Source organism: Bombina bombina, chromosome 3, assembly GCF_027579735.1.
Source record: "Bombina bombina isolate aBomBom1 chromosome 3, aBomBom1.pri, whole genome shotgun sequence".
Lineage (NCBI taxonomy): Eukaryota > Metazoa > Chordata > Amphibia > Anura > Bombinatoridae > Bombina > Bombina bombina.
The window spans coordinates 274,346,024-274,368,523 of record NC_069501.1 but is presented as its reverse complement, the minus strand read 5'-3'; the positions used below and the strand labels follow the sequence as shown (position 1 = coordinate 274,368,523).

The 22,500-nt window shown below is 41.1% G+C and overlaps 1 protein-coding gene across 1 annotated transcript in view; it reads left to right on the top strand.

Annotated features, from left to right (window-relative positions):
• KIAA0753 (KIAA0753 ortholog) overlaps positions 1-22,500 on the top strand; it is a 150,631-nt gene that overhangs the window by 14,028 nt on the left and 114,103 nt on the right. The window contains exon 5 of the mRNA XM_053705247.1: positions 134-196. Coding sequence (XP_053561222.1) covers positions 134-196 — 63 coding nt within the window. The remainder of the gene's footprint in view (positions 1-133; positions 197-22,500) is intronic.

Genomic DNA, 22,500 nt, shown 5'->3' with positions numbered 1-22,500 from the left:
TATGTTGACATTTTTCTGTTAAAATATATTGTATGTATTCTACTTTTTAAGAAGCTGATTGTTATACAATACTAACCTGCTTTTTATTTAAGTTCAGCTCTTGTAACCATTTTTTTTTAACATATAAATACAGGTGAAAGAAATACAAGAGGATTTAGAGCACCTCAGCCCTCAGAAAATAAAGCACACAAAGAAAGTAAGAGGAAATCTTTTCTTAAATGTTACTTGACTGTATAGTTTAATAAGTGGCTTCCACACTCCATTTAACCTGTGCCAAAGTGTTATATCTTGTTTCTCTCTGTAGAGGGAAGGCAATGGGTTTAAGTGTTTTCATGTATTGGAACGTTTTATCAAAATAAGAATTGGTTTTCATTATTTGTATTTTATGTATGAGATGGTCAGGTTTAGTCTCCTCATTGTTTATCTGTCTCAGTTCTTTCTGTACTTTATTATGTCTTTAGTGTCCAAATCCTGTATTCTACAGCTGGAAAAAAGCCACTTTTTCATTGAATCTCATTTTAAGCACATGTGACAAAAGTGACTCATTGGCATCTCTGCAAGCAGAGAGATTCTGAAATTCTGGCCTAGGTGCAGCTATTCAGGACTGAGTTTGAAAATCCCTATCATAAATCCCTGCTTAAAAAAAGGTCTTTCATATGCGCAATATAAGTTTTTTAGAATTGTATATGTCCCTAAAAACATCACATTACAACTGTGACTTATAAATACTGATATGGCGAGAACAATTGTACAAAGTGAGCAGTAATCCCAACTATAAAGTAAATGATCACTGCATTTCAGCAACTGCACTACTGTACTGTATGTCACTGTGGTCCATCCACTTTTATTGAACAAGGCAACATCTTGTGTAAACTCATGTTTTGATTTATTTCATATAGGTAATAATAGTTCATGATCCATTACTCCTGGGAATTACCTTTCCTGCCTCTAGGAGAAGGCAAATATTTCCAAACCTCAGAGCTCTATATTAACCCTCCCACCTCTATGGTAATCAGTCTTGTCTTTGCGTCCACTGGAGGTAGGTGGAGAATGAAGATGTGCAAGATTGTTTAATATTTTATTTTCGGGTTACCTGGTTAAGACCCTGGGGATCCCCTCTTCAGTACTGACTTAGTCATGAGGGACGTATTTACAGTATTGGGCATTAAGCTTGTTTTTATCCTTTTTATTTAAAAAGATATAAATATTATTTTCTGACATTTAGGGCTAGATTTATCAAAGCTGAGGCATACAGGGGCACGTAAATGCACCCCTGTACGCCTCAGCTCGCCTGTGGCGGGGCAAAATTACCCGCAGGTAATCACCATTGCACACGAGCGCAATTTTGCGCTCACGTGCAATCGTGCCCACGCTCAGCCAATCACACGCGGGCAGTAGCTGTCAATCTCCTTGGTCAGACTCGACCGCGGAGATTGAATTTCACCACCTTAGAGGTGGCGAAGAGGTTAAGGAAGCGGTGGTCTGGTGACCGCTGCTTGATAAATTTCGGTGAGCAAGTTCTTGTGAGAACTTGCAGCCGTAGGGCTTTGGTAAATCGAGCCCTTAGTGCACAAAACTTCTGTTTGTTCTGTACAAGAACAATTGCCCCCCCCTCTTTATCTGAGGGAGTATTTCAAGTCTACTATCACAGATCTGATGGCTGCTTTCCCTCCGCCATTTAAAAGGAAAAGGTCAGTGTCTGATTTTCGTTCTCTAGTAGTGCTGGTGTTTCTGAATCTCACTGTGAGTCAGTTATGTCTGAGGGGGAAGTGTTATCTGATGATCAGGGAGTTTGTCAGGCTATTAATACTTATCCATCTCCCTCTGTGTATTTATTCCAGACTGAGTTAATCCGTTCTTTGCTTAAATTAGTATCGCTTGCTTTGGAGGTTTCAGATGATACCTTTGCTGGGTAGAATTCAAATGGTCATCTAGATTATTATTTTAAATATCAGGATGAATTATTATTTTTTTTTTTCCTGTTCCCTAGGCTGTCTCTAAAATTTGGGCCAAGGATTGGCTTTAGTCTTTAAGTATTTTCAGTCCATCCCTCAGATTTAAGAAAATTTATCCTGTTCAGTCTGCTAAGTATGACCATTTTGATAATGTCCCTAATGTGGATGATATTATTTCTGCCTTAGCTTAAAAAAACTACTCTTCCTATGGAAAATGGTTTTTCTTTTAAAGACACATTAGATAGGAAGTTTGATTCCTCTTTAAGAAAATCTAATATTTTGTAGGTGATACTGTTCTTGATATTTCAAGTATCCTCCCATTACCCACAATCCCCAGTCATTCGCCTGTGTAACATTGTAGGTGATGTGTGAAGGTTTCTGAAGAAGTTGTTAATCCTTTAATGGGTACTTTTCCCTGCAAGCAAGGATTGGGGTTATGCTATGTCCATGTAACTCTCTTTAGTAAGAGTAATGGTGGATTTTAGCAGTTGGAAGACGGCAAGGTGATCTTTGCTTACCTTCCAACATTTTTGCCACCCCTATATAAAAAACCAGGGTTGGTTACGCTGTTTTATCTTTATCTACAGGTCTCTGTCAGTGAGGATTCTGTCACACTTGTTTTGAATTTGCGATCATGTGACCGCTCTGTTACTTCCTGAGTGCTGAACAGTTTGTTTCTAGCCGACTGCTTGGAAGCCGGATTTTCTAGGAGACAGACCGGATTTTCTGGCATTAGATCTTTTTCCTTCCTGTCGCTTCTCTCTGATGTTTGCAGCTTTCTAGGATCTGCAGTTTGAACAGGATTTATCTGCTGGTCTGGATTGGATTCCTTGTTTATAGGTTGGGTGAGTTTCTCCAGCATGGCTGGGGTGTAGACGTGCCGGTTTTAATAATAATTTATCTATGCTTAGAATTTGATTCTAATTTTTTTATATTGAAATTAGAGTATAAGGTAAATAAAGGGCTATTTTATTTACTATGGAAGCCGATCCCAAGCTTTCTCTGTCATTTCGATAAATTTCTTTATCGTGCAGGTGCCCAGGTTATACCTCATGTGCAATTTTGTTCCCCTTGCCTTAATAAGGTTTTATTATCTAAGGATAAGGATTCCTTATCTGAGCCTTCTTTTTCTCAGAATAATGCTGTTCAGGGGTTGTCTCAGCTTTCTGCTAACATGAAGAAAAAGTCCAGCAGCACAGCAGTGTAAAAAAAGAAGACGTTTATTCAACAGATCAGTAACAGTACAAACATGGACAAATCGTCTGATGTGTTTCGCGCCCCCTAGTGGCGCTTCCTCATAGACTGAGGATAGTATACCCATGACCTTCTTTTATGCTGGCCATGAGTAATCACATATTAACTCTTAAATGTCAAAATCAAATTGCAACATAAAACATTAAAAAATATATATATAATTATAGAATATGCCACGGTTAACAGTCAGTTCTCAATATACAGAATAGCAGATCAGCGAGAAAATTGTACATACATATTTGCTTTACTTACATTTATATGATTAATGAAGAAAACATTAAAGGGACACTGAACCCAAATTTTTTGTTTCGTGATTCAGATAGAGCATGCAATTTTAAGCAACTTTCTAATTTATTCCTATCATCAATTTTTCTTCATTCTCTTGCTATCTTTAGTTGAAAAAGAAGGCATCTAAGCTTTTTTTTTTTTTTTGGTTCAGAACTTTGGACTGCACTTCTTTTATTTGTGGATGAATGTATCCACCAATCAGCAAAGACATCCCAGGTTGTGCACCAAAAATTGGCCGGCATCTAAACTTACATTCTTGCATTTCAAATAAAGATACCAAGAGAATGAAGAAAATTTGATAATAGGAGTAAATTAGAAAGTTGCTTAAAATGTCATGCTCTATCTGAATCAAGAAAGAAAAAATTTGGTTTCAGTGTCCCTTTAAGCCTATGAAAAATTGATTAATAAGATATATCCTGTGATGCAATAAAGCTTTTGATATTAAATTCTCAAAAAAAAGCCCATGATGATACATAATACATTAGGATGACAATCATCTATATTCTATATTGCAACACATTGTTACAAGACTAACAAGGATAAACTATATGGCAATATTTTCACATGTTACCATCACATAGCTTGCAAAATGCAGACAATGCTGACCCACATCTTTATGGTTCCCACACAACATTCCACCAATATTCAAACTGTTATATTAGTAGATTAATGTCATCATAGTTTATAAATTTACAAGAATAAACTTAATACTCTTAACATGCCCTCTAGATATCATCCCATAAGGGATTCATTATATGTATCACTTTCTAGGTGCGCTCCCCTTATGAGAACAAAGACATGTATGTATTTGTTTAAATAAGCTATATGATTTAACAAAGTATTCAAACAAAATAACTAATGTCCCACTCAAGATTTAAACCAGTGGGAACTCTAATTTTGAGTCGGTATATTCAATACAATTCCTTTTTATCAAGTATCCTACATTTATTTCCCCCCTAGGGGGAGTTTTTGCCACGTCAATAATTTTTACAGAGAAATCACCAATACTGGTAAAATGTGTGAGGCTAAAATGTCTCGCCACGGTTGAATCTTTGCAGTAGTTCTTGACATTATTGACATGTTCCCTTATCCTCACATTGTCTTCTGTTGTCGTCTTACCGTCATATTGAACATGACAAATGTTGCACCCTAATAAATAGACCACATATGTGGTTTTACTACTGGCATAAAATCCAATTTCATAGGTCACTTCATCAACAGATGATCCAAACGTATTAGTTACATCCATCATACTGCATGTTAAACATGTTCTTGCTCCAAATTTATAGTTCCCTTTCTTTCTTAACCATTGATCACCCCTGGTGATCATTGTATTTGGAACCATACTCGGAGCCAATCTAGACGCCAAGGTCAATGGTTTTTTTTTAAACAAACTTACAATTGTCAATATGACTTTGTAATACATTATCACTCCCAAGTATTGGCAAATTTCTTTTGAGAATTTTAACTATCTGTGGAAATTGATTTGTGTATTCAGTAGTGTATACAATACTGTCACTAAATGAACTATGGATGCTTCTTTCAGCCTTTTTTCTTATTACCATCGTACTAATTTCTAATTTGGTTTTCTCTAATTCAGTTGGATCATAACCCCTAGCAATCAATATTTTAGTAAGTTCATTTGCCTGTTGCAAATATACCAAGTCGTCATTGGTGTTACGTCTTAGTCCGATGAACTGACCTCTTGGTATGGCACCAATAAGGTGGGGAAGATGGCATGAACTTGCATGGAGAATAGTGTTCTCCGCTGTGGGTTTTCTAAAAGTCTTCAACACTATTATTTTCTCCACGTCACCCTCTCGTGTCACATCCAAGAAGTCAGTTTTCTCAGAGTTATATCCTCCAACAAATTTCAAACACATATAATTTCCATTTAAAAATGCAAGAAACGTATCAAAACCAGCTTTATCAAGAGCTTCACCGATGATCAAAATAACATCATCAATGAACCTCCTGTAATAAAGTATCTTATCCGTATATTCTTTGTACTTATTGTTATACATATACTTCATTTCCCAATAACCTACATACAAGTTGGCGAAACAGGGGGCGAATTTTGCCCCCATTGCCGTTCCACAACATTGAAGATAGAATTTATCATTAAATGTTAGAAAGTTATGGGTTAGTACAAACTATAAAATGGAACAAATATATGCCTTAACATCATCCTCATTTGCTGAAAAGTTATCCAAAAAATATCTTACGGCTCTTAGGCCCAAAGCATGAGGAATGCAGGTATATAAAGAGACAATGTCCACTACTACCCAAAAATAGTTCTCTTTCCTGGCGGCCGTTCAGGATTCTTATGCACCTTTGGCAAATAGTGAAATAGGGGAGCAATGGGAAATTCTGGTACCAAGAATGACAAATCCTCCGGTTTAAACACTCCTAAATGAATGCCATCATCCAGTAATATTAACAATTGTCTTTTAAACACCAATGTAGGATTGCCACTAAGGCGTTTATAAGTGGAGGTGTCACAGCGTTGACGTAGTGCCTCTTTAAAGTAATAATTTTTGTTCAAGATAACTATATTCCCTCCTTTATCTGAGTTTCTAATAACTATATCATGATTACTTCGAAGAGACTCCAACGCCATTTTGAGTTGTTTGAATACTTCCTTAAATCATATAGCTTATTTAAACAAATACATACATGTCTTTGTTCTCATAAGGTGGAGCACCTAGAAAGTGATACATATAATTAATCCCTTGTGGGATGATATCTAGAGGGAATGTTAAGAGTATTAAGTTTATTCTTGTAAATGTATAAACTATGATGACATTAATCTACTAATATAACAGTTAGCATATTGGTGGAATGTTGTGTGGGAACCATAAAGATGTGGGTCAACATTGTCTGCATTTTGCAAGCTTGTTAGTCTTGTAACACTGTGTTGCAATATAGAATATAGATGGTCATCCTAATGTATTATGTTTCTTCATGGGCTTTTTTTTGAGAATTTAATAATACCAAAAGCTTTATTGCATCACAGGATATATCTTATTAATCAATTTTTCATAGGCTTAATGTTTTCTTCATTAATAATATAATGTAAGTAAAGCAAATATGTATGTACAATTTTCATGCTGATCTGCTATTCTGTATATTGAGAACTGACTGTTAATCATGGCATATTCTACTATTATTTATATATATATATATATATATATATATATATATATACATATACAGTGGGACCTCGGTTAACGAACGATTCGGTAAACAAAATTTTGGTTTACGAATGAAAATTCTGGGAAAAAAATGCCTCGGTTTACGAATTTTTTTCGCAATACGAACTAATTAATTGGTTTTCAATGCATTCCTATGGGAAACAGTGTTTCAGTTTACGAATTTTTTTCGCAATACGAAACAAGTGTCCCGGTTTTGGAGCCATTTGCAGCAAGTTGCTGAGCCTTTTGGAGCCATTTGCAGCAAGTTGTGGAGCCTTTTGGAGCCTTTTGGAGCAGGTTTTGGAGCCTTTTTTCTCACCTCCGGAACGCATTAATTGGTTTTCAATGCATTCCTATGGGAAACAGTGTTTCGGTTTACGAATTTTTCGCAATACGAAACGTCCCGGAGAACGCATTAAATTCGTAAACCGAGGTCCCACTGTATATATATATATATATATATATATATATATATATATATATATATATATATATATATATATATATATATATATATATATATATTAATGCTTTATGTTGCAATTTGATTTTGACATTAAAGAGTTAATATGTGATTACTCATGGCCAGCATAAAAGAAGGTCATGCGTATACTATCCTCAGTCTATGAGGAAGCGCCACTAGGGGGTGCGAAACGCGTCAGACGATTTGTCCATGTTTGTACTGTTACTGATCTGTTGAATAAATGTCTCTTCTTTTATTACACTGCTGTGCTGCTGGACCTTTTCTACTTTGGATAGCTACCTGCAGTTGGTTCGCTGCATTCCCGGCATTGCACGCTACCTTTGTGTACTGGTATTGTAGTGGCTGTTTGGTGTTCATATTGGCGTCTGACGTCATCAATGTGAGTCTTGCATCGTGTGCCGACTGGTGGGTTCGGAGCGGCTGCTCTAATTATTGCATTCTGCTAACATGTCCCAGTCTCTGACAGATTCACATGTAGTGCCCTGCGGTTCCTCTTAGTCAGTCTCTGGGAGTGTTTGTCTGCCTAAAGATTTTGCTGTGCAGTTCACATCTGCAGTTTCTGCAGCCCTAAGTGCTTTACCTAGTTTTGGGAAAAGGAAGAGGAAATCTAAGAATATTTCTATGGGTTCTGATTCCGCCAAGACTGATTTGGTTAGTCTTTCTCAGTTATCTGGCGAGGATCTTTCCTCTGCAGCTTCTGAGGTCGAGATCTCTGATTCAGATTTTGCAGTTTCTAGTACAATAGATTCAAGAGGAGGTTCATTTTAGATTTAAACTGGAGCATCTCTGTTTATTTTTGAAGGAGGTTTTAGCTATTTTGGATGTCTCTGAAACTGTTGCAGAGACTCCTAAAAAGGCTAAAAAACAGAATATAGTTTTTGATGTCAAACCTAAATCTGTGGAAGTTTTTCCTGTTCCAGATCGCATGTCTGACATTATATGTCAGGAATGGGAGAAGCCGGGTGTTCCTTTTAACCCGTCTCCTGTGTTTAAAAACCTGTTTCTTTTTCAAGATACAACGAGTCCACGGATTTCATCCTTACTTGTGGGATATTCACCTCCTGGTCAGCAGGAGGCGGCAAAGAGCACCACAGCAGAGCTATATATATATATAGCTCCTCCCTTCCCTCCCACTCCAGTCATTCTCTTTGCCTGTGTTAGTTAGATAGGAGATGGCAAAATGAGGTGTTAGTAAAGATTCTTCAATCAAGTGTTTATTATTTTTTAAGTGGTGCCTCTGAGTGCTACTTTGTGCTAGGGTGTAGCCTAGACCAGATCAGTCTCTTCAGTAAAAAAACAAAATTTATGCTTACCTGATAAATGTATTTCTCTTGTGGTGTATCCAGTCCACGGGTTCATCCATTACTTGTGGGATATTCTCTTTCCCAACAGGAAGTTGCAAGAGGACACCCACAGCAAAGCTGTCTATATAGCTCCTCCCCTAACTGCCACCCCCAGTCATTCGACCGAAGACAAGCAAGAAAAAAGGAGAAACTATAGGGTGCAGTGGTGACTGTAGTTTAAAAATAAAAAACACCTCCCTTAAAATGACAGGGCGGGCCGTGGACTGGATACACCACAAGAGAAATAAATTTATCAGGTAAGCATAAATTTTGTTTTCTCTTGTAAAGGTGTATCCAGTCCACGGGTTCATCCATTACTTGTGGGATACCAATACCAAAGCTTTAGGACACGGATGAAGGGAGGGACAAGGCAGGAACTTAAACGGAAGACACCACTGCCTGTAAGACCTTTCTCCCAAAAATAGCCTCCGAAGATGCAAAAGTATCAAATTTGTAGAATTTAGAAAAAGTATGAAGCGAAGACCAAGTCGCCGCCTTACAAATCTGTTCAACAGAGGCCTCATTTTTAAAAGCCCATGTGGAAGCCACCGCTCTAGTGGAATGAGCTGTAATTCTTTCAGGAGGCTGCTGGCCAGCAGTCTCATAAGCTAAGCGGATTATGCTTCTCAGCCAAAAAGAAAGAGAAGTTGCCGAAGCCTTTTGGCCTGTCATCTGTCCAGAGTAGACAACAAACAAAGCAGATGTTTGACGAAAATCCTTCGTAGCTTGTAAATAAAACTTTAAAGCATGAACCACATCAAGATTGTGTAAAAGACGTTCCTTCTTTGAGGAAGGATTAGGACATAATGAAGGAACAACAATCTCCTGATTGATATTCTTATTAGATACTACCTTAGGAAGAAACCCAGGTTTGGTACGCAAAACTACCTTATCTGCATGGAAAATCGGATAAGGTGAATCACACTGTAAAGCAGACAACTCCGAAACTCTTCGAGCCGAGGAGATAGCTACTAAAAACAGAACTTTCCAAGATAAAAGTTTAATATCTATGGAATGCAAAGGTTCAAACGGAACCCCTTGAAGAACTTTAAGAACTAAATTTAAACTCCATGGCGGAGCAACAGGTTTAAACACAGGCTTGATTCTAACTAAATCCTGACAAAACGCCTTAACATCTGGAACCTCAGCCAGACGTTTGTGCAAAAGAATAGACAGAGCAGAAATCTGTCCCTTTAAGGAACTAGCTGACAATCCCTTCTCCAATCCTTCTTGGAGAAAGGATAAGATTCTAGGAATCCTGACTTTACTCCATGAGTAACCCTTGGATTCACACCAATGAAGATATTTACACCATATCTTATGATAGATTTTCCTGGTGACAGGCTTTCGAGCCTGAATTAAGGTATCAATGACCGATTCAGAAAAAACACGCTTTGATAGAATCAAGCGTTCAATCTCCAAGCAGTCAGACGCAGAGAAATTAGATTTGGATGTTTGAAAGGACCTTGAAGTAGAAGGTCCTGCCTTAGCGGCAGAGTCCATGGTGGAAAGGATGACATGTCCACCAGATCTGCATACCAAGTCCTGCGTGGCCACGCAGGAGCTATCAAAATCACTGAAGCTCTCTCCTGCTTGATCTTGGCAATCAGACAAGGGAGGAGAGGAAACGGTGGAAACACATAAGCCAGGCTGAAGGACCAGGGCGCTGCTAGAGCATCTATCAGCGCTGCCTTGGGATCCCTGGACCTTGACCCGTAACGAGGAAGCTTGGTGTTCTGACGAGACGCCATGAGATCCAGTTCTGGTTTGCCCCATAGTTGAATCAACTGGGCAAATACCTCCGGATGGAGCTCCCACTCCCCCGGATGAAAAGTCTGCCGACTTAGGAAATCCGCCTCCCAGTTCTCTACTCCTGGGATATGGATAGCTGAGAGATGGCAAGAGTGAACCTCTACCCATAGAATTATCTTTGAAACCTCCAACATTGCCAGGGGGCTCCTTGTTCCCCCCCTGATGGTTGATGTAGGCTACAGTCGTGATGTTGTCCGACTGAAATCTGATGAACCTGACCGCAGCTAGCTGAGGCCAAGCCTGAAGAGCATTGAATATCACTCTTAGTTCCAGAATGTTTATCGGAAGGAGGGTTTCCTCCTGAGTCCACGAACCCTGAGCCTTCAGGGAGTTCCAGACTGAAGCCCAGAAGGCTGGCATCTGTTGTCACTATAGTCCATTCTGGCCTGCGGAAACTCATTCCCCTGGAAAGATGGACCCGAGATAGCCACCAGAGAAGAGAATCCCTGGTCTCTTGATCCAGATTTAGCAGAGGGGACAAATCTGTGTAATCCCCATTCCACTGATTGAGCATGCAAAGTTGCAGTGGTCTGAGATGTAGGCGGGCAAACGGAACTATGTCCATTGCCGCTACCATTAAGCTGATTACTTCCATACACTGAGCCACTGACGGCTGAGAAGTGGAATAAAGAGCACGGCAGGAAGTTAGAAGCTTTGACAACCTGACCTCTGTCAGAAAAATCTTCATTTCTACTGAATCTATCAGAGTTCCTAGGAAGGAAACTCTTGTGAGAGGGGAGAGAGAACTCTTTCCTTCGTTCACCTTCCACCCATGAGACCTCAGGAATGCCAGAACAATGTCCGTATGGAACTTGGCGATTTGAAAAGTCGACGCCTGTATCAGAATGTCGTCTAGGTAAGGAGCCACCGTTATGCCTCGTGGCCTTAGAACTGCCAGTAGGGACCCTAGAACCTTCGTAAAGATTCTTGGTGCCGTGGCTAACACGAAGGGAAGAGCCACAAACTGGTAGTGCCTGTTTAGGAAGGCAAACCTGAGAAACCGATGATGAGCTCTGTGTATCGGAATGTGGAGATAAGCATCCTTTAAGTCCACGGTAGTCATATATTGACCCTCCTGGATCATAGGTAGGATGGTTCGAATAGTCTCCATCTTGAAAGATGGGACCCTGAGAAATTTGTTTAGGATCTTGAGATCCAAGATTGGTCTGAAAGTTCCCTCTTTTTTGGGAACTATAAACAGATTTGAATAGAATCCCTGCCCCTGTTCCTCCCTTGGAACTGGGTGGATCACTCCCATAACCAGAAGGTCTTGAACGCAACGTAAGAATGTCTCTCTCTTTATCTGGTTTGCAGATAATTGTGAGAGATGAAATCTCCCCTTTGGAGATGAGGCTTTGAAATCCAGAAGATATCCCTGGGAAACAATCTCTGGAGCCCAGGGATCTTGGACGTCTCTTGCCCAAGCCTGGGTGAAGAGAGAAAGTCTGCCCCCAACTAGATCCGGTCCTGGATCGGGGGCTACTCCTTCATGCTGTCTTAGAGGCAGCAGCAGGTTTTTTGGCCTGCTTTCCCTTGTTCCAAGCCTGGTTAGGTCTCCAGACTGGCTTGGACTGGGCAAAAGTTCCCTCTTGTTTTGTAGTAGAGGAAGTTGAAGCTGCGCCACTCTTAAAGTTTCAAAAGGAACGAAAATTAGTCTGTTTGGTCCTTAATTTGTTGGACCTATCCTGGGGAAGGGCGAGGCCTTTTCCTCCAGTAATATCAGAAATTATCTCCTTCAGTCCAGGCCCAATAGGGTCTGCCCTTTGAAGGGGATGTTGAGAAGCTTAGACTTTGAAGTAACGTCAGCTGACCAGGACTTAAGCCATAGCGCCCTACGCGCCTGAATGGCAAAACCTGAATTATTAGCCGTTAGCTTTGTTAAATGAAAAACGGTGTCAGAAATAAATGAATTGGCTAACTTAAGAGCTTTAAGCCTGTCTAGGATATCATCCAACGGGGTCTCCACCTGTAGAGCCTCCTCAAGAGACTCGAACCAGAAAGCCGCTGCAGCAGTGACTGGGGCAATGCATGCAAGAGGCTGGAGAATAAAACCTTGTTGTATAAAGATTTTCTTAAGGAAACCCTCTAATTTATCCATTGGATCTAGGAAAGCACAACTGTCCTCGATGGGGATAGTTGTACGCTTAGCTAGGGTAGAGACTGCTCCCTCCACCTTAGGGACCGTCTGCCACGAGTCCCGTGTAGCGGCATCTATGGGAAACATCTTTTTAAAAGCAGGAGGGGGAGAGAACGGTACACCTGGTCTATCCCATTCCTTCGTAATAATTTCTGAAAACCTCTTAGGGATTGGAAAAACATCAGTGTAAACAGGCACTGCAAAGTATTTGTCCATTTTACACAATTTCTCTGGGACTACAATGGTGTCACAGTCATCCAGAGTCGCTAAAACCTCCCTGAGCAACAAGCGGAGGTGTTCAAGCTTAAATTTAAATGCTGTCATTTCAGAGTCAGACTGAAGTAACGCCTTCCCTGAATCAGAAATGTCACCCACAGATAGAAGCTCTCCTGCTTCGGCTTCTGTACATTGTGAGGGTATATCAGACATAGCTACTAAAGCTCTGTATTTGTTCTAGCCCCAGAGCTGTCTCGCTTTCCTTGTAACCCTGGCAGTTTGGACAATACCTCTGTGAGGGTATGATTCATAACTGCCGCCATGTCTTGTAAGGTAAACGCATTGGACGCGCCAGATGTACTTGGCGTCACTTGCGCGGGAGATATAGGTTCTGACACATTGGGAGAGCTAGGTGGTTTAACCTCCCTTTTGTCAGTCTGAGAAACCTCTGGTGATAAATCTTTAAAAGCCATAATATGGTCTTTATAACTTATAGAAAGGTCAGTGCATTTGGTACACATTCTAAGAGGGGGTTCCACAATGGCTTCTAAACATAAAGAACAAGGAGTTTCCTCTATGTCAAACATGTTTAACAGACTAGTAATGAGACCAGCAAGCTTGGAAAACACTTTAATAAATGGGAAAAAGCAATTAGACAAAAACTGTACTGTGCCTTTAAGAGAAAAAAAACTGCCACATAAACTGCAAAACAGTGATAAAAAGTAGTAAACTCTACGAAATTTTTACAGTGTGTATAAGAGACCAAAACAGCATTGCACCCACTTGCAAATAGATGATTAACCCCTTAGGCCCCAAACCGGATTAGAAAAACGGTAAAACTGTTAAAAAAACAGTCAAACACACTGCCACAGCTCTGCTGTGGCTCCTACCTGCCCTTAAACACGATTTTTGCATGAAAAAAAAACCCTCTATAGTGGTCCTAGATGCCAGAGGACTCCTTTAGGGAAGCTGGATGTCTCAGTCTGAATATCAACTGCGCATAAAGTGCACGAAAATAGGCCCCTCCCACCATGTACTCAATGTCAGAGGGCCTTAAAAAAGTACTCCTAGGAGTAATCTAACAAGCCATGTGGAAAACTAGGCCCCAAATAAAGATTTATCACCCTCAGAGAAAAAAAACGTTTTTTCTGAAAGTTATGCAAACGTTTTTACACTAAGTAATATGAGAAATAACATGAATATTACCCTTGTCTTGTAAGCATGATCCCAGTCGTTGTTAAATCACTGTATCAGGCTTACCTCAAATATACCAGGCACTGTCAGCATTTTTTAGACCTTAAAAAAAAATATACTGAACATACCTAAAAGCAGGTGATCTGCAAACCATCCCCCCAACTGAAGTTTTCTTTCCATACTCTTCAGTTATGTGTGAGAACAGCAATGGACCTTAGTTACAAACCGCTAAGATCATCAACATCCAGGCAGACTCTTCTTCTAATTTCTGCCTGAGAGTAAAACAGTACAACGCTGGTACCGTTTAAAAATAACAAACTCTTGATTGAAGGTAAAAACTACACTAAGTCACCACATATCTCTTGATACTTCCTTTCTTGTCGAGAGTTTCAAGAGAATGACTGGGGGTGGCAGTTAGGGGAGGAGCTATATAGACAGCTCTGCTGTGGGTGTCCTCTTGCAACTTCCTGTTGGGGAAGGAGAATATCCCACAAGTAATGGATGAACCCGTGGACTGGATACACCTTTACAAGAGAGAGAGAGAAGCATTTGGTGGCTTTAAAGCAGTAGGAACTGGTGGGACATAATTCTCACTGCGCCTCCTATACATGTTGCTGCCCTAAATACAGATAGCCTAAGCACTTTTAACTCAGGCTTATCTTGTTTCACAGGGCTATGGGAGGGAGAGGACCTCTGAAAACCTAATGGATTGCCATGCTGTCGCACAGCTTTTGAGGTAAGTGCTGACTTTTTATTCTGGGTCATAGATCTCAGAGAAATGGAGCACTGTACTTAATGGTAAGAACTCCTGCATTCTAAAATTTAACTCAGTATATTCCGACAGTATATCCTTAGCAGGGGCTACAGGACGATGTGCAGCAAGCTGGTATTAGATACTGATAGCTGCATCTTTTTTTATTATACTCATTGCACTGTTATGAGTGAGTTAGTTTACACGACATTGGGCTGTGTTGTGGAAATGACAGACACAGTAGAAAACTTGTCCCCATGTTTTTCTGACGGCTCCGTTGGCCTTTTAACTCAGTCTAAGTCTAAGGCTATTAGTCAGTTTTATTAGCATCCGGGAGTGTTAGTTTGATGCGCAGTAATTTATTTTCAGTGGGGATCGATACTGAAGCAGTACCTAAGTCGTAGTTATTAAATCAATGATACTTATAGAAAGACCGGGAACTGCAGGTTAATACGCCCACGTAGTTTGATGCGCAGTAATTTATTTTCAGTGGGGATCGATACTGAAGCAGTACCTAAGTCGTAGTTATTAAATCAATGATACTTATAGAAAGACCGGGAACTGCAGGTTAATACGCCCACGATGGGCGGAGCCTTGTGGCCATTTTTTATTATGCTGCGCACTTTGCTTTCTGCGGCTATTGTCCGTATAACCGAATGGGACACGTGACAGCAAGGGACACTGTGTGCTATGAGTTGGGCTCTAGACATAGGCATGAGCCAGCAGCTTGTTATTTTGCTCCCGGTCGTTTAGTAACAATGGCGACCGGGAGGGGAAGTTGACACGCCCACGAGGGGCGGAGTTGTATGTGCATAATTGCGATTCCTTCCTCCATTAGATACCGGAGGTTAGAGCGTTGCAGTGACTAAGGATGAATTTATATCACGCTCTAGATATACTGTGCGACATATGGCTTAACAAGAGACAGTATCGCACATTGTATATAAACTCTCCTGTGTTTGTTTGTAACTAAGGTCATGTTGATATAAACATGACTCTCTATGTGTACATTTTATTATATAGCATGTCAGTGGTTGATCTGTTGCTTGGGTGCTGCAGTATTTCCTTTTTGCAAACAAGAAAATAAAGCCTTTCATTTTTATTTTTAAAGAGACAGTAGCACATATAAAATAACGTTCTTTTTCTGTTGTTAAGAGACAGTAACATTTCTATTTGATGCCTTTCAGTGGTTTAATGTACTTGCTGTTTAATATATTGTACTTATAAAGTGTTTTCTGGCTCCCATGCGGTGCTCTGCGGTTCCTTGCATATGGAGTTGTGGACACAAGACATGGTTGATTTATGTACATCGCAATGGCTATTTCAAGCGGTGTATCCTCATGGGCCGCACTGCTGCCCCACATGTCAAAGGCTGAATGCTCTCCATTTAGAAGGTTCTAATTGGATGATATAAGAGATATTTAAAGTGATAGTAACAGCTTTCTGTGTAAGCTTTCTTTATAGGTTTAAGGCTGTTTATTTGTTTCTTCATCCTTTGTGAAGTAGGATGGTACACTACAACACAGAACTTAGTTACTTTTAGATTTAAAGAGACAGTAACGTTTTGTTCTGTGTACCTTATGAATACATGAATTTTGGATGGTTGCGTGTTAGTTCATCTTTTGTGACTAAGGATGAATCAATGCACACAGGAATAGTTTTTTTTCTAAAGAAACAGTATCGTTCCTCTGTAAAAACTTGGTTATAAATTTTATTTTTCTTGTTGCACTACTCCCTCTACGGCACTGGCAGTTTGGGAGTCAGTTAAAATTATCCTAACAATTCTATGACCACATGCAGTGTCCTGCGTTTTCCTTCACCCTACACTAGGGGTTGTGATGCATTCTATATTTTTGCATAAGATATAAGCATTCTGGAGGCGCTGTGCTATTCTGAAAGGTTTCTCCGCGTTCCTGAGAATCTCAGTTTCAGATGGAATTGGTACCTTAAGCGTTCCCTATGTTTCCGAGATAGACGTTTCAACTAAGAGACTGGACGTCTTTCCTTAGGGCCAGTATTGGTAGCATAAGGGTTAGCTGAACTACCTTGCAAGCAGAATGTTTGTGGTTTGAATCCAACTATTGCTCCTTGAATGTGCACTCAAACGTTTCTTGTTTAAGGGGTAGGTCTCTACGAGATCTTCTATGCCCTTAGAGGATAGTCCCTTGGACACTCACCAGGGTATACATTGGCAACCTACTGTGTACTTGGCTACCGTCACTGGTGTGACTGCGTTTCGGTTTGATACGTTGTCTAAGACTATTAGTCAGTAGATTTTCTGGATAAAATCCAGGACTGGATACAGTTTTCAATTGACTACTTCCTTTATTTCAATTTCTTCCTTCAAGTTCTCCAGTGGGGAGCATAGGTGGCTCTGTTCCAGTTCTGGGAACCTTTTGGTTAGAGCCTTGTTTCACGGATACGTGTTCTAAGACTAGGATGTTGGTGAACACATACCCTGCTGTTGAATCATAGACGGCATGGGTGACATGCCCTGGTCCGGGATGGATCTTGTAGGGGGTGATTTTCCATTTTTGCTCATGTTTATTTTCGAGCTCAAATAAATTCCTCTCAGGTGCAGTTTCTGCCTTCATAATTGTCTAAGGCTCAGACATAGGGAGGGAAGTTCTTACGCTGCGTAGGAGTCCTCTCAGTCCTGGGAGTGGTTGACCCAGTCCTAATACTGGTGGGTTGTTATTCCTAAAAATTGGGAATTTTTCAGGCCATTTTGTAAGAGGAGTGTTGTCCTTCCAGATGGAAACCTATTAATTTGTTCCATTTTTTTTTCCCTTGGTCTTGGAAGGTCGACTTATATCACCTGGGTTATGGGGTTTTACCTTTTTTGGGTAAATCCTTCCGGTTTGGGGTCCTTCCCTTCGGGCTTGCCTTGGCCCCAAGTTTTTTCGGAGACTCAGGGATCGCTGTTAGCGGTGCTTCGGTTACGGGGCTTGGCAATGGTGCCCTACCTAGCTAATCTCACTAGTTCAGGGGTCATCTTTACAGCAAGCAAGATTTAAACAAACATGGTGTTCTACCTCCCGTGAGCTGGAGGATAGTGGAGGATAGTGTTCCTTGGTCCAAAGCACAAGGGTTACTTTTTTGGGAATCATGCTGGATTCCACATCACTGAGGATTTTTCTGTCTGAGGTCAGGACATCAAGGTATTTCTGGTTTAGTCCCTCAGTCCACCTCTCGGCCTTCGGTGACCCAGTGTGTAGAGGTATTTGGGCTGGTGGCGTTGACAACAGACATTAACCGGACAGTTGGCTTAGCATGTTAAGGCACTATGGCTGAGCTCTGTACCAACCTGAGGGTTCATTCCCGGTGAGGTCCTCTCAACCTTTTATCCTTATTAGGTCCATAATCTGTGCAGCGCCTTGTGTCGCTTAAATTTTCATTTGTTAGTTCCATTCAGTCCTATGCAGTTTAGCATACTTGGCCAATGGAACGGAGATTATGTAAACTAGTTTTTTCAGGTTCCCTTATTTCAGGGAACTTGATTTTACAGAGTATGGACTCGGGTAGAGTCTGTTCTTTTTATAGACTTCCTGCAACTGAAAGCAAGCTCGAGGCACTGCTGGTCTGGCCTCCGTTGGTTTCGGCCTAGTTTCTTTCTCGCTATCTGTCAGTGTTCCTTATCCCTGGGGTGGATTTTTGGGAAGCGGATTTTCTGCATGGTCAGGATTCCATCCGGGTGTGTGGGAACTCCATACGGGAGTTGTCTCTATCCTGATTTTCTACTGGGGTCAGCCGGAGTTGGATCTCATGGCATCTTGTCAGACTGCCTGACTTTTGAGATGCAGGTCTAGGTTCGGGACCTCCAGTCCGAGCTGATAACTGCCTTGGCGGTTCTTTAGTCCTTCAGTCTAGCATGTCTATTTCCCCAGTTTGCACTTATTTGCTGGGTCGAATAGGAGGAGTCTTCGGTGCTTCTCCTCACTTCTGCGTGGTCTTGCAGGATTTGGTATTCCAATGGTGAATGTTATCTTTATCTTCTTGGATACTACTGTTGCGGAGGGACTTTTTATTCGGGGTCCCTTCTTTCACCTAAGTCTAGTTTGTCTGGCTATTTGCTTGGAGATTGGACACTTGATCCTGTTCAAGCGATGTGTCTTTAATTTAGTCATAGTTACCTTAATTCAGACATGTAAGCCTGTCATTAGCATGGTTTTCCTTAAGATGGGGCATAAAGGTCTTTCTGGTGTGAATCCAGGGTTCCTCATGGAGGAAAGACAGGATTCCCAGGATTTTGTTTTTCATTAAAGGGTCTTTCAGAGAGTTCCCTATAGGGTCTGATCTCTGTTTTATCTACTTTGGTACAACAGCGTTTGGCAGCTGTTCCAGGTTTTCATTCCTTTTGTAAGCTCCAGTTAGAGTCCGGCCTGTGTTTTTCTCCAATTGCTTCTCCGTGGAGTTTGAATTTGGATTTTAAGATTATCTAAGGGGTTCTGTTAAACCTCTGCATTCCATTGATAATAAGTTGTTATCCTGGAAAGTTTTCTTTTTGTTGTCATTTCTTCTGCTCAAAGAGTGTTTGAGTTTTCGGCATTATATATATTCGCCTTGCCTTATTTTTCTTTGGCTAAGGTGTTGTTGTGACCTATACTTGGTTTTCTTCCTAAGGTTATTTATGTGGAAATTAATTAGGAAATTCTTGTTCCTTTCTTGTGTCCCAATCCTTCTTCTGAGGAGGAGCGTCTATTTCATACTTGGACATGGTCCGTGCTTTGAGGTTCTACTTATAGGCGAACAAGGATTTTTGCCATTCATTTTCATTTTGTTATTTTTTTCTGGAACACGTAGGGGAAAGCTACGGCTACCTCTCTTTCTTTTTAGCTACTGAGTTTCATCCGCTTTGCATATGAGACTGCTGTACAGCAGCCTCCTGAATGGATTGCGGCTCATTCCACTAGGGCTGTGGTTTCCTTGTGGACATTCGTCGATGATGCTTCTGTTGAACAAATTTGCAAGGCTGCGACTTAGTCGTCTCTTCACGCCTTTGATACTTTTGCCTCAACTGAGGCTGTTTTTGGGAAGACAGTTTTTCAAGGTGCGGTGCCTTTCGTTTAGGTTCCCTGTCATGTCCCTCCCGTTTCATCCTTGTACTATAGCTTTGGTATTGTATCCCACAAGTAAGGATGAAATCCGTGAACTCGTCGTATCTTGAAAAAGAAAAGGAAATTTATGCTTACCTGATAAATTTCTTTCTTTTTCGATACGACGAGTCCACGGTCCGTCCTGTTCTTTTGAGACAGGTTGTTATATTTTTGTTAATCTTCAGACACCTCTGCACCTTGGTTTTTCCTTTCTCTTCCTAACTTCGGTCGAATGACTGGAGTGGGAGGGAAGGGAGGAGCTATATATACAGCTCTGCTGTGGTGCTCTTTGCCGCCTCCTGCTGACCAGGAGGTGAATATCCCACAAGTAAGGATGAAATCTGTGTACTCGTCGTATCGAAAAAGAAATAAATTTATCAGGTAAGCATAAATATCCTTTTCCTGTGGCTGATTCAGTGCGAGATCTGTTGCGCACTGTTCCTAGAGTAAAGGGCGCTATATCTACCTTAGCCAAGAGTTCCTCTTTTAGAGACCCTATAGATAAGAAACTGGAGGGTTATTTAAAGTGAAAGTAAATCCTAACATTTTACAAACGCTAGAATTTACTATTGAAACAAATAAAGGGGACTTTAATTCATGAAGTATAAGGTACTTCATGTAGAAAGCTCCTTTATTTGATTCAATCGATCACCGTTTTTACCTTGTACAGGAACCCACAGCAAAAAAAGGTTTGGCTTAGAGGTGACGTTTTCACCTCTTAGCCAATAGCCGTGCGTTAAATCCGGGCTCCCATGGGCGCCAGTTCTGGATCACATAGGAGGCAGGCTTTCCTTTTTTCAGCAGGCTTGGATTTGCGACGATCCAGATCCTTGGGCAGTGGATTTAGTCTCCCAGGGATACAGGATTGAATTCAAGTCTTGTCCCCCCAGGGACAGATTCCTATTATCAAGATTATCTGTAAACCAGGTAATGAGAGATGCCTTTTTAAACTGTGTAAGGGATTTGTCCTCTCTGGGGGTGATTATCCCAGTCCCTGTAGACGAACAGGGTCAGGGATTTTATTAAAATCTTTTTGTAGTTCCCAAAATGGAGGGAACTTTTTCAACCCATTCTAGACTTCAGAAGTCTCTCAACAAGTTTCTCAAGGTCCCGTCCTACAAAACGGAGACTATTCATTATATTCTCCCTCTAGTTCAGCAGGGTCAGTTTATGACCACTATAGACCTAAAGGATGCATATCTTCATGTGCCTATCCAGAGGGAACATTTCAAGTTCCTGAGGTTCGTTTTTTTTTTGGATCATCATTTCCTATTTGTAATCCTGCCTTTCGGCCTAGCCACTGCTCCTCAAATCTTTACAAAGGTTCTAGGGGCTCTTTTGGTTGTGGCCAGATCTCTAGGGATTGCGGTGGCTCCTTACCTGGAAGATATCTTGGTCCAGGCACCATCTTTTCAGTTAGCAGGATCCTATACAGCTTCTCTGCTAGCTATTCTCCACTCTCACCGGTGAAAGGTGAATCTAGGGAAAAGTTCCTTGGTGCCAAGTACCTGGGTATGTTTTCTGGGGACGATCATAGGCTCAGTATATATGAAGATTTTTTTGACGGAGGTCAGAAAATTCAAGTTTCTGGAAGCCTATCGTTCTCTTCAGTCCTCTGTTCGTCCATCAGTGGCTGTATGCATGGAAGTAATTGGTCTCATGGTGGCATCCATGGACAATATTCTGTTTGCTCGCTTCCATCTCAGTCAGTTATGTATGCTCAGTCACTGGAATGGAGACCACTCGGATCTCTCTGAGGATAGTTTTAGACTCTCAGACAAGGATGTCTCTGTCTTAGTGGATCTCCCAGGACCATTTGTCTCAGGGCACTTGTTTCCCGATACCTTCTTGGGAGATTGTGACCACGGATGCCAGCCTATTAGGCTGGGGAGCAGTTTGGGGGTCCCTAAGAGCACAGGGACTTTAGACTCAGGAGGATTCTGCCCTCCCTATAAATATCCTAGAATTGAGAGCAATTCTCAATGCTCTATCAGCTTGGCCTCAACTGAGTTTAGTCAGATATCAATCGGACAACATCATTCACTTTGGTGGCATATATCAACCACCAAGGAGGAACTCGGAGCATGTTAGCTATGAAGGAGGTAACTCACATTCTTCAGTGGGCAGAGTCTCACAATTGTCATCTCTCTGCCATTCATATCCCAGGGGTGGACAACTGGGAAGCGTATTATATGAGCAGGCAGACGTTTCATCCAGGGGAATGAGCTCTCCATCCGGAAGTTTTTTCAATGTTAACCCTCAAGTGGGGAGTTCCGGAGGCATCTCGTCTAAACGCCAAGCTTCCAAGATACAGGGCAAGATCAAGAGATCCTCAAGCAGCTCTGGTAGACGCCCTGGCAGTGCCATGGGATTTCGGTCTAATTTATCTGTTTCCTCCGGTTGCTCTCCTTCCTCGGGTGATAGCCCGTATCAAACAGGAGCAGGCTTCAGTGATTCTAATAGCTCCAGCATGGCCTCGCAGAACTTGGTTTGCGGACCTAGTGAAGATGTCATCATTTCTCCCGTGGAAATTGCCTCTGATGAAGGATTTTCTACTTCAGGGTCCCTTTCTCCATCCAAACTTAGTCTTTCTGAAGCTCACTGCTTGGAGATTGAACGCTAAGTCTTGTCCAGACGAGGTTTTTCTGTGAAGGTTATTGAGACTATGATTCAGGCTCATAATATTTATTATAAGGTATGGTGTAAATACCTTCATTGGTGTGGATCTAGGGGTTTTTCTTGGAGTCAGGTGAGAATTCCCCATATTCTGTCCTTT